Source organism: Pecten maximus, chromosome 5 (assembly GCF_902652985.1).
Source record: "Pecten maximus chromosome 5, xPecMax1.1, whole genome shotgun sequence".
NCBI classification, from domain to species: domain Eukaryota; kingdom Metazoa; phylum Mollusca; class Bivalvia; order Pectinida; family Pectinidae; genus Pecten; species Pecten maximus.
Genome location: NC_047019.1, coordinates 3720464 through 3736649, shown reverse-complemented (window position 1 = coordinate 3736649; position 16186 = coordinate 3720464). Strand labels below are relative to the sequence as shown.

Genomic DNA, 16186 nt, shown 5'->3' with positions numbered 1-16186 from the left:
TCACATGGACCTAATATCATAATGAGAGTGGAATGACGTTACAGATCTTGATATTTAATACGACGTCACAACGAAAAAAAAAAAGGAATAATGCAGAACCGAGATGGTGAGAAATTTTAGCTTTCAGGAATCACATAAACACCTTTTTTTTCGTAATGTTTGAGGGGGGAAATGTCAACCATAATACATAAGACAAAACAACGTCATTTTTTCCATTACGTCATTATTTTTATGCACTTAAACCACGTACAATAAAATAGTAATTTCTTTAAAAATAATGATGTATTCTGCAAAAGTATATTTCAGAAAGATTTTATGAAACACAACTTCGGAATCCAAGGGTTCCATTCACAATATACACATACGCTTGACATATAGACAAAACTAATTGTTAATTTTAATGGATAGCAACAAAATAAACTGCAATTTGATGCCTTGCGACACCTATTTACTTGACCTAAGGTAATATAGGACGTGCATGCTTTTCTTAAAATAACATCCAGGTTTTTCAACGCGTATTATTTAGGTGGATGTTACAGAGTCTTTGATTTTGCCGTGACGTTCTCCAAAGGTGTAAAGAAAATGTGTATTTCGGAGAAAAAAAACAACTTTTTTTTAAATTCGAAGAAGTGTGATAAATATGTTGATGATGAATGACATTAAAAATATGAAGAGGACATGAATATGCCAGGAAATGTATACTGAAAAATAGGCATATATATACTTTGTAAATACCACGCATGCCATACTATCTAACTATCTCTTAAAATCAGATTTACTGCTTTAAAACACAGTATGCCTTATGGCATACTTCAACAAGTCATATGCATTAACAGTTCACAGTGAAACACTGTCCGTCCAAGCTGATAATGGCATATACTCCAGGTACAAATGTTGACATATCATGTTCTGTTTTTTCCTTATCACAGCTTTTCGTCACTCTGATATCCATAGGCTTTCTCTGAAAGACTTTACACGCGCGTTCCTCACAATAAAGGCGATATGTAAGTGGGATTTAAATGTCTCTGACTTCCATTTATACACATTAACGAGTGTTGACCGTGTATGGTCTCCGTGTGGCTCTTTGACCGAGCTGCAGACCTGGTAAGAAGAACCAATATGGCCGACGCCTGCTGCTATTGCCGCGACCTCTGGCGCCGGAACGAAATATCTGAAGGAAGCGGGCGGCAATTGCTTGCTCCCTGGAAAGTTCAGACGTCGACGGAGTAGTGATATCGTCATGAGCCGTCTCAGTCTGATCTCCGTGGACTAGCGGTGCTTCAGTTACCTTTGACAAATCAAAACGTTAATTAGTCATACTCTCCTTCCGTTTGCATATCAATTAAAACACCGCGAGCTCAAACATTCTTGTTATGCTGTGTAGTTGGTAATATTTGCGAGGGATTTAATTTCGCTAAATTCAGATATGGATTTGATATAGTGCGGAAATAAATGCCCGGGGAATATTTATATGTGCTGAAGAATGTTTACAAGGTATGGTTGTGCGTAATTTAATTTCCGCGAGCTAGGTCGGACTGGGACAACCGGGAAACATTAGCCCCGTGAAATTTGACAACAATACAGTATTAGATTTACTCGAGTTCAGTTAAGTTACAAAAATAAAAATCAGTTATAGCAATAGATTCATGAGTGATATTTTGTTACTAAATTGATAAGGTAGAAAATATTCTTCTGTCCTAACAAATCACGAAAACCATTATTATTTTGTAGGAGACAAACTGACAAGATGTAAGAGTAAGATATTTTTTTCAAAAAGTTCGTGTTTTCTTATAACTTTGGGAAAATAACTGACGAGAGTGAAAGAAATGCCACAATCAGCTATTTAAGCAAATGACAAAAAAATTGTTTGCAAACTGTATGAATTCGAAAATCAATACGCAATGTCAATGGCTGGAGTGAAACGTCATATTTTTCGCGCCATTTTCAGGGTTTTTTTTCATAGAGGTATGAAAAAAATTTCAACCAATCAGAAAGCCGTATTCTGTGTACAAACAATGGAAAACTAATTATTCTGAGGATGAAATGACCTGTTTTGTGTCAACGTGTGTTCCTATCACGATATCAGGTGGGTTATAAGGATATGACCTAAAGAGAAATGCTGCTGATTTGAATATGCAAAACTGAAAGTTTCCGAAATGTTTGGATATGTTACATTTTATTAGATATGATAACAAATAATAATCAAGTCCATTGTTTTCAAGGAGAAAATGTTAGGAATCTATATATATATATTAAAGAAATGACAAAAAAAAAATATCCGAACTACTTCTTGTGCGTTATCATTTACGGGACCTCGTGAAACGACCCTCAAGTGTTAATCAATCAAAACGCATTGAACCACGTGATTAAAAATAGTCCCCGTCAAAGGTCACCGTGTCAACCAATCAACAGTTGTCATGATTATTTTATGCATTGGGAGTTGAATAGCATCCACCTATTGTGGTAGAAACTCGACTACCCGCTAAAATTTATGTGCATCAAATAAGTAAATTTTCAGTAACATTTGATAACAGTGTATTACAAGGCATAGTTACATTTACATGGATGATGACAAAAACGATGAAATATACGGTTTACCAAATATACTGATCCAATTACAAAATTCAAAACCCATTACTGGATTTGATAAAATATTGCACATATCTTAAGATATTTCTATTAAGGTCAACGGAAAGTTGTGAGTTTCCATTTAACATAACTTCTAAACTAATTGTAACATTCAGATTATTTAAGTTTTGCAACAAAATATGCCTTTCGTTAGTAAAACGGTGACATTCCATAAAAAAGTGAAAGGTATTCTCACAAGGATGACCACAAATACAAGCTGCGCTCTCTACAAGGTTTACTCTAAAAAGATCATAATTAAGGGAACTACATTGGTGTCTTAGTTTGGTATGCAATATATTAAGTTTACGATTTCCAAATTTAAAATGCACTGGAGGACGTGACTGGACATTTTTCGATAATGATAATTTAAACGACTGCAAGGAACGAACTGAATTATCTAAATTATTCCAACAATGTTAAGGGTAGACGGTATAAAAGACGAGTTAGTAAGAGAGAGCCTGAATCGCGGAATTCTATAGTCATTCTTGTTACGTAGAGCATAGTTAATATTTTCTCCAATTAAAGGTGGTAAAAGGGTATTCAGATAATCAGGAGTGAATTTATTATGCATCTTATACAACAACTGTAGTTTCCTCTTTTTCTACGGTTAGCTAATGTTTCAAGTCTTGTTTCGTCATACAAAATATTAATCGGTGTATAAGAAGGCAGTCCTAATATAATACGAGCAGCTTCACGTTGAGCTTTTTCTAACTTTTCCGAATCAAATGTAGTACAACCGTCCCATAACTCATACCCATGCATATTCTAAAATTGGTAAAATAAAAGTCCTGTATATTGACAAAAGAGAATCCCTGCTTAATAGATATTTCAGTTTCCTTAAGACATTGATTTTTTCGTCTAAGTTTTCATCATCAATATCTATAGATTGCGAAATAAATAATACATCTGTTTTTTGAGGATTAAAATCAACTAACCATGCTTTAGACCAGTTATTGAGAATCTCTAGATCTCTATTTAAAGTTTCTTGAATGTGTCGACATGACGAAGATGATTTAATCAAAGATGTGTCGTCTGCAAAAGGACGAGATGTAGATTCAAAAATATCTGCAATGTCATTTATGAATATAAGAAAAAGTAGTGGACCTAGAATAGAACCTTGAGGAACACCTGTTTCAATTAGACATAAAGTAGAAAAAGAACTGTTGCAAAAAAAAACCCTGTTGGTATCTTTGTGACAAATAATTTTCTAACCATATATACAATTCACCTGAAATACCATAAGATTTTAACTTAGCCATAAGACCCTTATGCCATACTCTATCGAAAGCTTTCGATATGTCACAAAATACAATGCATGTGTGTTTTCTTTCCTCAAGCGCAATTCATATTTGGTGATAAATATCAATGAGTTGGTACACTGTAGAATGACCATGCATAAAACCAGACTGATACCTATAAAATAAATTATTTTCTATAAAATAATTATACAGAAGTTTAAAAAATCACTCTTTCAAAAACTTTACCAACAGTAGATAGTAATGAAATTGATCTATATTTCGATTGAGAATGTCTATTAATGTCTATTTGTAAAGACCATGACAATTGACAAGTCTACCAGAACAAAATAGGGTCATTATGTATTTAACATGCGATTCAACCCTGTAACACTGTTGTTGATCATGTTATATAAAACTAATTTGCAACTCATTGCCTCATTATTTGACAACAGGTGACTGGTCGCAATCATGGGGTCAATTAACACTGATTAGTGGTCTTTCGGACTGTCAGAGAAGTACTTGGTCGTAATGCTGAAGCGACCAATACAAAGTCATAAAGAAAAGTAAGGGGACTAAAGAAAAGTACCAGTAATAGCGGGCTGGTCGAAATTTTGAGTTGGTCCTTAAATGAGGTTTCACTGTACGTACTTTGTACATGTTCAGTTTTAAATTCAATAATTTTTTTTGCTCTGTGCATAAAACAGTCCGAAATGCGCTAAAATTAAATTACCGCTAAAATAAATATATGTACAGTATTCTGTAGAATATATTGTATGTATACCTGTTCATGCGTATTTTCAGTAGTTCCAGTTTCGTCCGCGTAGTCATAAAATACAGGTTCAGCACAATACCTCTGAAGGGTGGCCAACGTACATCCCTGTTCTCGGAAACAACACTCTTCCACGACTCCCTGGTCAGCAGAACGTTTGAAACCATCGGGTAACGTCCCGTCTCGTTTGATATTGTGTAAGCCTGCAACAAAGCGCTTTAAAGTATAAATAAAATATTGATCTGTGTTTTTTTTGTACGAGAACATTAAATGTTATCTGAGGGCGTAGACTAATATCATTATTAACCCCTGTTTTTTCAACATTGTCTGCATATTATCTTTGTTGAAACTATGTTTACGATAAACATTTTTGTCGAAATTAGTGTAATCAATACAGACATGATTTACTGATTTATAATGAAACAAGCTAGATTGTGATAAAGAATTCAACACAGCATAGATCCAAACAACATATATATCAACACAGCAGAGATCCAAACAACATATATACCAACACAGCATACAGCTAAACAACATATATACCAACACAGCATACAGCTAAACAACAGATATATCAACACAGCATAGACCCAAACAACTATATATCTCTCCACACCAGTTAGTCACTGCATACTTTGGTTTGTTTGTTTTGGTTTAAAGTCCTATTAACAGCCAGGATCATTTAAGGACGTGCCAGGTTTTGGAGGTGGAGGAAAGCCGGAGTACCCGGAGAAAAACCACCGGCCTACGGTCAGTACCTGGCAACTGCCCCACGTAGGTTTCGAACTCGCAACCCAGAGGTGGAGGGCTAGTGATAAAGTGTCGGGACACCTTAACCACTCGGCCACCGCGGCCCCTCACTACATAAAATAGATCTATGCCTTACATATGTTTAAAAAATAGCATGATAAAATACATACAAATTGTATTGCGCTGAATTCGTGATAGATACTGATCAGATATTAAACTGTAGTAGCAGAGAGATATAGAATGGATATAGAAAATAAATACCATCAGCCACGAACACACCCAACTTATTTTTAAGGCACGGCATAAATTTTAGGTCTTATTCTGGTACACACGATGATATCCAGAAGGATAAAGCATTTATTTATCATAGAGCCATGACGTCTTCGAAAGCATTATATCATAAAAAAGCAACAACCACAACATGTGTTCCTTCCCCCACAAGCAATGAAGTGATCTGATGGCAATAACAAAGTTTCCTGCAATCATCTCAGAAATTCACAAACAGTTAAGTTAATAACGTATTTTGCTTGGCTATCTGAAGGCTATTTTATTCAATTGTATGACATTTCCTCAGCCCCCACCCCTGTCGCTTCGTTCGCCCACGTGCCACCTCCACATAAAGGGGTGTAGTATGGGAGATGACAGAGTTCCTATTTCCTTACCATAAATCGTTATCCCTCGGGAACATTTCCAACAGATTTATTACAACGACTAGCATGTGAAAGTTCAGGGCCCACGCAAGCGTTTCAAAGATCTCGTTTTCTCTGGCTAATTGACGCCCCTTAGGCAAAGAGACGTAACCTTCTCCTCCCCGGAGAGAAACTTAAGACTTAGTATAATGGAATTCACAATAGTCTGACCAAATCCCATGGAACCTTTCAATCCATGAAGTACTTGAAGCGTCTTTAAATGATTATTAACAAACTATTATTATCCAACTACTGTATAGTTGCTTTTATTCACGGGGGATTTAATTTCGCTATATTCGCGGTCGAGGTAATGTCCGCGAAATTAAATACCCGTGAATATTTTTCACCTTGTGATAAGTGACAACTATGACAATGAATAATAAACAATCTTGATTAAAAGCATATTGTTAAGCAGAACATGACATCGTAAGTATACATGTAGTTTCTACTGTTTCACGATATCATATTAGAGTCGCATAAAATGTGTACATCGTAAGTATAATTTCTACTATTTCCCTATATGGTATTAAAAGTCACATAAAATATTATAATACGCGAAATTTTCTCCCCGCGAAATAGTCCTGAACAGAAAAACGCGAAATTTTCACCCCGCGAAATTAAACAACTATACAGTATCCGCTTCCCCCTTCCCTCCCCCTTTTTCCCCTAGAATCGCATGCCCTAATATAGAATTGATCTTACCTGATCGCTTGTTGAATGAACCATTGCATACAAGACTTAACGTATCGGCCAGTTGCTCCCCACACATCCGTTGGTTGCTTCCGTGTATCACCGTGATCACCGATAACAGAATAATTAGGGTCGCTTGTGCCATTCTTTTACTGGCCTGTAACAAAAGATAAAGACAATGGTCAGGTGTGCTACGAAAATAGACACAATGAAAAATGTAACATTCCCTTAGTGGGTTGTAACACCAAATAAAGACAATGGCCAGGTGAGTTTCGAAAATAAGCAGAATTAAAATGTAACATTCCTTTAATGGGTTGTAACACACACAAAAAACGGTAATGGTCAGGTGAGTTTCGAAAATTGATAGAATTAAAATATAAGTTTCCCTTACTGGGTTGTAACAAAAAAACAAAAAACAAAACAAAACGGCAATGCTCAGGTGAGTTACGAAAACAGGCATAATTAAAATGGAAGATTTCTTTACTGGGCTGTAACACAAGATAAAGACAATGGCCAGGTGAGTTACGAAAATAGGCAGAATTAAAATGTAACATTCCCTTACTGGGTTGTAACACACAAAAAACGGCAATGGCCAGGTGAGTTACGAAAATAGGCAGAATTAGAATGTCTTCTACTATTAATGAAAAGTAATTAATATTTTTCAGCAAATACACAAATAACAATGGAAAATGTATTTTGAGAGAATATATGAATCAGTACTACACCAAGGTCGATTGCATACGATACTGTTTTCGAAAGATACCACCTTCACCAATATTGAGCTTTGACTATTTGGCACAAACCCATTTAAGATTTCAATACGATTGATTATTTCAACGTTCAGTAGGGTTAAGGAATCACCACCATTGTACCATTAAAAGAGCAATGCACCACGAGAATAATTACACTGATACTTCAGATTTTCATCAAATCAAATGTTTAAACATCTCGTCTCCCCTTCAAAAGAAAAATGCTTCCAGTTTCAACTCTACTGTATAAATGCTAGACACTTTAAGACTACCGGTGCATGTACTGTTAACGAATTATTTTGGCGTTCTCAGATTTTAGCTAAGATAAAATTACCGCTAAAAAGGTACGTTTACATTGCTCGTTTTAAAACCATTGACTTAAACGTATTTCATTTGCTTCAAAGGTATAAAGGATTGGTCACAAGTTATTGCAGCATTACTAAGTCCCTCTCCGCAATGCATACTATATAAACTGAAAATAGCATGATATGATCAAAATGAATACCATGTCTTACATATAATTCAACAAAAACAAAATATGTATATCATATCATCATACCGAAACCTTTGGCTGGATTTCAACATCATTTTGCATACTTCTAAAAATGTTGGGTGTTTTCATCTACCTGCAGATTTTCATTTCCTTGGAGCAATGACAACCTCCATCGTTACGCACGTTAAAGGTAAGCATTAATAAACCTCAAACCACAAGTTGATCTAAGGTAAGGTATTAATATAGACAAAAGCTACAATCATCATCCTATTCTTACCCGTTTTCGCCGTTAGATTACTTATTTACATATATATTGGTGTTGTCTGGGTTTAATCAACAAAGTCATAAGTTCGTTAATCAGTTATTATTATTATAATCTTACAAATGTTATTACTATTTATTTTCTGATAATTAACATCCAGGCAGCACTGTGTTTACAACGAGCTCTCTGTAATTACTATAATGAGGAACAAACAAGATTGACTAGTTGCTGGTAAATATATATATAACGACAAGGCACATTTTGCTGATTAGCACGGTTTTGTAATAATTTCTTGTCAACACTATTCACAGAATATTACCTATAGTTCACAGGTGGTCCAATTAGCAACAGGCAGGAGTAATTGGTACCATTGTCATTATGATCATGTTAATACGACGGAATATGAAAATGCTCTTATTTCGAGACAATTATGAGTATGTTTGCTACGTGACTAATTTAAGCATTGAACTATTACCAAATGGTAGTATACAGTCGATATGAATACAATTTGGGTGACAGATAACTAGAATGTCACCCATTAGGTCGACATGAAATATTTCAAAGTATCTGGCGGCCATCGTTTAACCTACAACACCTGGAACTGTATTCCTACACTGACCGAATCACTGTAAATTTAGTATACAGTCTGATGAATACAATTTAGTTTACTAACGACATACAGACAAATGCAACACAGAATATAAATATTTCATATATGACTCTTTATATATTGCAGATTATTTTTATTGCAAAAGTTGTGGCGTCGTTTACAGACACTTAACGAGCAAAATCAGTTAGCACTACAACACACACGATTAACACTCGTTATCATACTTAACTTCCAAAAATATCAAATCAATACGTACAGGCTTACACAGTAGCATATAAATAGGTACATTTATATAAATCATGATTATTTAATTTAAAGGGGCAATCCTTCATTTGAATAAAGTTTAGGTCGTCACAATTAAACTTACTGGAAAATATGTATTTTTTTCCAAGTAGTAAACGTTATAATCTCTACATTAATATGGCAGTTTTACTCTCAAGATAAACCAAAGTTCTTCGAGTATTAAGTCCTGAAAATTCTTAATTCGACCCGAAGTATCACTAATTACCGCAAATTACGTTATTATTATACGATACGCGTTTTCCTGTACATTTCGGTGTTTATTTCATTACTTGTAGGCACAAACAAGCATATAGTAGTCGTTCGGACATAGATTTCATCAATAGAAATTGTACATGTTTCTGATGTCCAACGAAGAAATACCCCTTTAAGAAAAAAAGATGAAATTTGATAATCGATTTACTAGTTTATTAGATAATGAAATTACATATCGGTATTATTGTAGATACCCTGTTATAGGTCCTCGTTGTTTTCCTTCAGCTGCCTTGCAACAAAATAAGAGAGAGAGAGAGAGAGAGAGAGAGAGAGAGAGAGAGAGAGAGAGAGAGAGAGAGAGAGAGAGAGGGGGGGGGGGGGGAGAGGAGAGAGGGGAAATAAATAGATGTTTCATTTAGTTGAGTATAAGTAATCATTGATAATCAATTGAATAAACAATTCGATAATCCATTCCTATGCATATAGCAGAAGTATACACCATTCATTAAATATCTTTTGAGATATTGAACGAGTATGTCAGAATATCGATATTTTCACGAAATAATCGGCAAGTTTCAATGAGGTAAATACAACGGTCCGCTCAGATTGGTCAAAAACGTAAAACATATTTTCACTTATCATCGCTGCAATAAATTACTTAATTACATTTTTACCAGTAAAATAATTCATTCTGTAACGGTGACAAGTGAAAAATATCACTTTTTTTTCTGATAGTTTCCACTAGTGGTTTGACCAATCAGAACACTGCTTACAGCTTACAAACGACCATATTGAAACTTAAAAGCTGACCAGGTACAATTTGCGTTAAAAATGCAATTAACAGAATATCTGCTGCGCACTCGTGAAAAATATGAACATAATTATTAGCCACACTCGTGAAATATATTTGGTATTACAGAAGACATTGTTAGATATCCTTTAGATATTTCACTGTCAAAAATGCAATGAATGTATATATTCCATATACTTACATGTAGTATACTTATAATATCTTAAGCATACTATATTCAGATTAGTTTGTTTCATGATGTATTTCCACAACGTAATGCATATTATGTTTCTTTCTAATTGATTTCAAAAGTAATTTAACATATTGCGGTTTATGTTTTCATTGATTGTCAGTTATTCCAATAACTTTTCAAGAAGTCTTTTGGTAATGTTTTGATAAGAGAGTATCGTTACCTACGGGCCCAAAGCAAATGTAACGTACACAATAAAATTATATTCTAACTGATAATTGAAACTGCATGATGCAACTGGTATTTCATGTCTGTAAAAGGGCCAAATTTAAAGACAGGGCAAATACAAAACACTATGCAGTTTATTATATTATATACAACAAACATTAAACGCTCTAAATTAATTAATTAATAAACGCAGACATAACAATTCATTGACGAACTGATGTGATATTTACTTGTCCCTATCATGACTAAGTACGTTATCAAATATATATTTCTATCACATCGTCACAATACTTCATCCGTATTAACGATATTTTTTAAAGTTCTTAGTCCTAGAAAATTATCGGATATATTTCAGATACAATGTAATCATACTTTACCCTAGAATGTCTATACATATCAAATATATCTACAAAAGAGCCGATATGCTCATGCTCTGAACAACTAGATAAACACAGAGTCGCCCTTACCGTTTACATTGTAATACCGTCTATGACTGCATAGCATTGTTCTCTGTCCATAGTCGCCTTCCTCTGGCCGTGTCAACCTCTAACACTGGACACGCGAGGTCTGGGGTACAATATTATACAGATTCCACTTTAATCCAGTTCAATCTCACCACCTGGGTCTAAGTGATGATTGTCTCTAACTATGTGATGACGTCATGTCCTGATATTATTCTAGTGGTGGCCAATGGTCTCACAAGTAACCCGCTGCCTGTGTTGAATTCCATATCCGTCACGCGTATTGATTAATATTAGTTTAGGTGGTAAAACATATTAATATTGAGTTAATTAATTGTCCTTTTGTCTAAAGCGGTTAATGGGGAGGAAGGAGTGTTTGGCAATAAAATTCACCATGAGAACTTTAAATACTGTATATAATACAGTTATTTGTTAAAGACATGTGGCCATTATACATAGATAGTTGTTATATTCACGTAGACGCTATAGACAGGTAGTTGCTATATGCATGATGTCGTAATATGAAGGAAGTCGTTTTAGTAATGTGGCCGTTATAGACAGGTACAATGTAGTTGTACACATATGACCGTTATAGACAGGTGTTGGTATGCATATGGTCGTTATGAACATGTAGTATATGTATACATGTGGCCGTTATCGACAGGTAGTTGTTAATACCTTTGACCGTTATAGACAAATTTTATATACATTTAACCGTTATAGACAGGTAGTTGTTATACACATATGGCCGTACTATACAGGTAGTTGCATTAGTCAGGTGATTTTTTCATAGTCTTGTAGTCTTAAAGAAGTCGTAGCTATAGACATGTTGTGGGTGGAGATACCTGGTCGTTAAAGAGAGGTAATAGTGGTAGACTCGGCACTTATATACAAGTGGTTGCTATATACAGGTGGCGGGCACAATTAACGTGTAATTAAAAGAGCAGAGCAAATTAGGCGCTAAAACAGATTAATTGATCTCCATATTTAATGTCGCCGACAAAACAATTAGTATTTCCCTACAGACCTTATAGTCACTGATTCAAAGATCTGTATCATTATTGTAAGCTAACACCTTTATTCTACTATCGAGTAGCGATCGTAATATCGCCCACGCATATTAACATTAAAGGACACACGGCAGTACACATATCGATTTCTTGATCAACTTTTACTGAACACATTTAATAAACGCTATCAATTATTAACAATGAAGATTTATTTTTGTGAAATTCAAATAAATCACCATGAACATTACAAGAAAACACTAGAACTCTCGAATATACATCGACTATTTTCGGAAATTTTGTTATCGAGCTAATTTGACCATCACTGAAGCAGTTTTAGATATTATGAACACTTAGCATTTAGGCAATATGCTGTTCAATTACGGTAGCCTTACAAAACACTGAAATTTGCCACTTATATGCTTTCACATTTATTAATGTATTATATATAGTTACATTTTATTCAAGCATTGATGTGATTTTTTTTTTTTTTTAGTTTCATTGGGATATAATTAATTTTCCATTGTCTGTACGCAGAATGCGGCTTTCTGATTGGTTGAGATTTATTTTCATACCACTATGAAAAAAATTCCGAGAATGGCGCGAAAAATGTGACGTCACAATACGAAAATTGACGTTGCGTATTGATTTAAGAAAAATAATCCAATATAAAACCAGTAAATTGTACATAAAACATGTTTTAAATTAGAAAATTACTTACAAAAATTAAAAATAAGCGTTGATGTCAGTTATTTTTTAGTTTCTACGCGGATCCATACAGTTGACATCAATGCTTAAATGAAATCAAATATTTGTTTGCAAAATTTTGCAAGCAAATTGTTTTCATACCTCTAAGAAATAATTGACATGTCAACGCTTACAATTTATTTTTGAAATTGATTCTTAAAATTGAAACATGCTTTATGTTCAATTTAACTGATCTTCTAAGGGTTCTCTTTCACAAATCAATACGCAACGTCAATGGCCGCATTGTGACGTCAGATTTTTCGCGCCATTTGCGGATTTTTTTGATTTTTTTTTATAGAGGTATGAACCAATCTTAAAGCCGCATTCTGTGAACAAGCAATTAATTATAAACATATCAGACAGTAGTGGCATTAAAAAAATACCGTAATTGTAACTGTTCTATTAGGGTATTGTAGTTTTAACCTGTACACCAACACATGTAGCCCGAGTTTTTTTTTCTGACCCGAGCACTAAAAACCAAAACAAACAAAAATTACTACCTTACAGGATTTTTTGAATAAGATTCTTTCAATTTAAACATAATTTTCAACAATAATAACATTATGAAATTTCATCAAAATTGTTAAGTGCAAAGGTAGACTACGAACCAACGATTACAAAGAACTTAATACAAATCTGAGAACAAGGAACAGTAATCTATTGTAAAATATCTCTCTGAAATGGACACCCACAAAAAAAGTGTCACCGAGCAGACGATAGTTGAGCTAGTTTGAATCACATAGGCTTTTATGAAACATTTGAAATATTGTTACAAAATCAATGAAATATCATATATTTCATAACGTCCTTGATGGAATGGTAGAATTACATTCAAATACGATTATATAATATGCTCAACATTACAATGACTTTTTGTTTGTTTGTTGTTTTTTTTTTTTTTTTTTTACATAAGACAGCTGAGCTGTCGTTAGTCCAAAATAGTATTTTATGATTTACACAGGTTCGTCTGGCGTACTTTATATAATAGAGACAAAAATATTTGAAAGACTGCTCTGTTTTTTCCTTAACCATCGAACAAGATACTGCAGAGTTAGTTATAGTCGGGAGAGGGGGAAGACTATATTCGTAGTCATTGATTACAGTGCGAAAATTATTAACCAACAAAAATATAAAGATACACACGTATGTCAGTGTTTACTATATACATATGACTATATACATATGTAGTGTTTTTAGAAGATATGATTTCGCGAAACTAAAAACCCGTAAACTAAGTCCCTATCACCATCAGTAGACACACTTTAAACTTTAAATTAATATAAAACTTAGCGCAAAGCATAATCTAGAAAAAAAAATTCAAAAGAAAATCTTCATATCCCTATATTAGCGAATATATTGAGTTTAATATTCTATACATAAATCACACACTTACCTTTTGCTTCGTAAATGTCTCTAATAGTGTTCCTTTCAGCTGTATATAAAAATAACCAACCTCACCCAGTCGACGACACAACCCAATTTTCACCCAGGGGGCGCGACATTTCTCGACTATTACAATCATGCGAAACGAAACGCAAAGCTAGAAACCCTACACGGAAAGGATAGGTGTCAATTTCGTCTGAATTGTATACGTCATCTGTCGCGAGTTTCGTACATTAGAACTCATACAAATAAGTCTATGATTTCCATGATGATGTTTTATATCAACTCTCTGCTTAACAAGATATTTTTTGAGCTGGTGACAGAACAATGCATTATATAAAGGAAATTGTTCCTGTCGTATTAATGTAGATAAAAATTGAACGTATGCAAGTGAGAACAAATCAGAAATTTGAAGAAAAATGTTTTACTAACAATATTCTGTGTGTTCATTGCAAGGTATCGTATTAGCATGTACTCATGTTTATTTGTAGAGTTGATAACCTAATGACCCACTTTCATATTAATTAGGTTAGATTCGTGTATCATAAAATATCATTTTGTTAAAAGTACATTCGAAAGGATGCTCTGTTTTTTGCAGTGACAAATGTTCATTCAAAAGGAAATTTCAAAATGTTGCCACCTTTTTAACATTGACCATTGTTTATTCAACAGGAAAATTGAAAAAAAAATTTTCTCATTGACTGATTATCAATCAAAAGAATAATGCAAAATTCTGTTCTTTTATTTCTCATTGACTAAATAAATATTTAGTTATTTTTGCGACACCTAAATTACGCATTGTGTTCTGTAATAAGATTGTTGTTTTTAAGAAATAATAAAAAAAAAAAATAATAATCGTGGAGAATCAAACCTATCTTATTACATTACAAACTAATCATATCATATTTTTTCACAATCTGTTCCTCGCAGATGTACATAAAATTAAAAAAAAAAAGCAACAAAAAGTACCTACATTGTATATTAAAACGATCTATATTTTTGGGTTTTTGTCTGCTTGGATCACCGCCACGTGAACAGCAAGATATTTTTTGATACGGTGTCACCTTGTAGTAGTTGGTGACTATCTCACTAAACAACATACACGTATCATGCCATCCCGTTCAATTCTAGTGTCTTGCCCAAGGAAACACCCATATTAGCACAGACCGTCCCGTTTCTCAGCTTCCCGATAAACACAAACCGACACGGGTAGGGAGCGTCGAACTACACACCTCGGATCATCACCTGAGGTTACGTGGCCGGCGCTCTAATCGACTGAGCTATCATGGCCTCTTATTAAGACAAAACCGTTATTCTAAATTAGAATCGATAAGTGCAAACGCTAACGAAAACCCACCCAGTCAACAGATCCACCCATCGTTCCCTATAGGGGGGTGCTACATTTGTCGACTATTACAATCATGCGAAACGAAATACAAAGCTAGAAATTCTACACCTAAAGGAAAGGTGTCATTTTCGTCTGAATTGTATACGTCATAGGTCATGATTTCGGCTGAACTCTGTGTCATTCGAGAACCTAGACATGCAAAACTCTGTCTCTAATTAAACAGTATCCTAGAACTTGATACTACAATACACGTAAATAGAATATTTCATTAAGGTATTTTACACGAGGAAGCATTTCTCCCTAAGGTAAAAACGGCGAAAGGTTCCTGTGTCCTTTTTTTTTCTGGTTTGATTTAATGAAATTAAGTTGTCTCTTGTTTTTGATAGATGAAACGAAAAACATCCACTCTTCTAGAATATCTTTTGTATTAGCCCATATAATTTTTGCATTCTGAACACTAATATTCACCATTACAAACGTAGGAATGCTTTTTTTTCCCAGAATGGCAAGCGACAATGTTTGTGAACTACATTTTTATGTGTGTATCGTGACGCACACGATATGAAATGAGACTTTCTAGTTAACAGTATCTCTGTTGATTTGACTGGCATGACCTTTAACAGACTAATGCATGCCAATGTCCAACTACGACCTCTCTT

At 34.2% G+C, this 16186-nt stretch overlaps 1 protein-coding gene across 1 annotated transcript; it reads right to left on the bottom strand.

Annotated features, from left to right (window-relative positions):
* Positions 1–206: 206 nt before the first annotated feature.
* LOC117326888 (insulin-like growth factor II) lies at positions 207–14275 on the bottom strand. Its single transcript, XM_033883686.1, has 4 exons — positions 14190–14275; positions 6777–6921; positions 4648–4838; positions 207–1288 (listed from the first exon to the last, which is right to left on the bottom strand). Exons 2-4 carry the CDS (start codon positions 6907–6909, stop codon positions 1046–1048), a joined length of 567 nt encoding a protein of 188 aa, XP_033739577.1. The 5' UTR covers positions 6910–6921; positions 14190–14275; the 3' UTR covers positions 207–1045.
* Positions 14276–16186: the final 1911 nt, after the last annotated feature.

What these genes read in the sequence shown, in the direction of transcription:
- LOC117326888 (XM_033883686.1), bottom strand. Translation starts at nt 6,909, where the DNA reads ATGGCACAAGCGACCCTAATTATTCTGTTATCGGTGATCACGGTGATA. An exon ending in TTCATTCAACAAGCGATCAG is followed by an intron (nt 4,839 to 6,776) that starts GTAAGATCAATT and finishes GCTTTGTTGCAG; the next exon opens with GCTTACACAATATCAAACGA. An exon ending in CTGAAAATACGCATGAACAG is followed by an intron (nt 1,289 to 4,647) that starts GTATACATACAA and finishes GATTTGTCAAAG; the next exon opens with GTAACTGAAGCACCGCTAGT.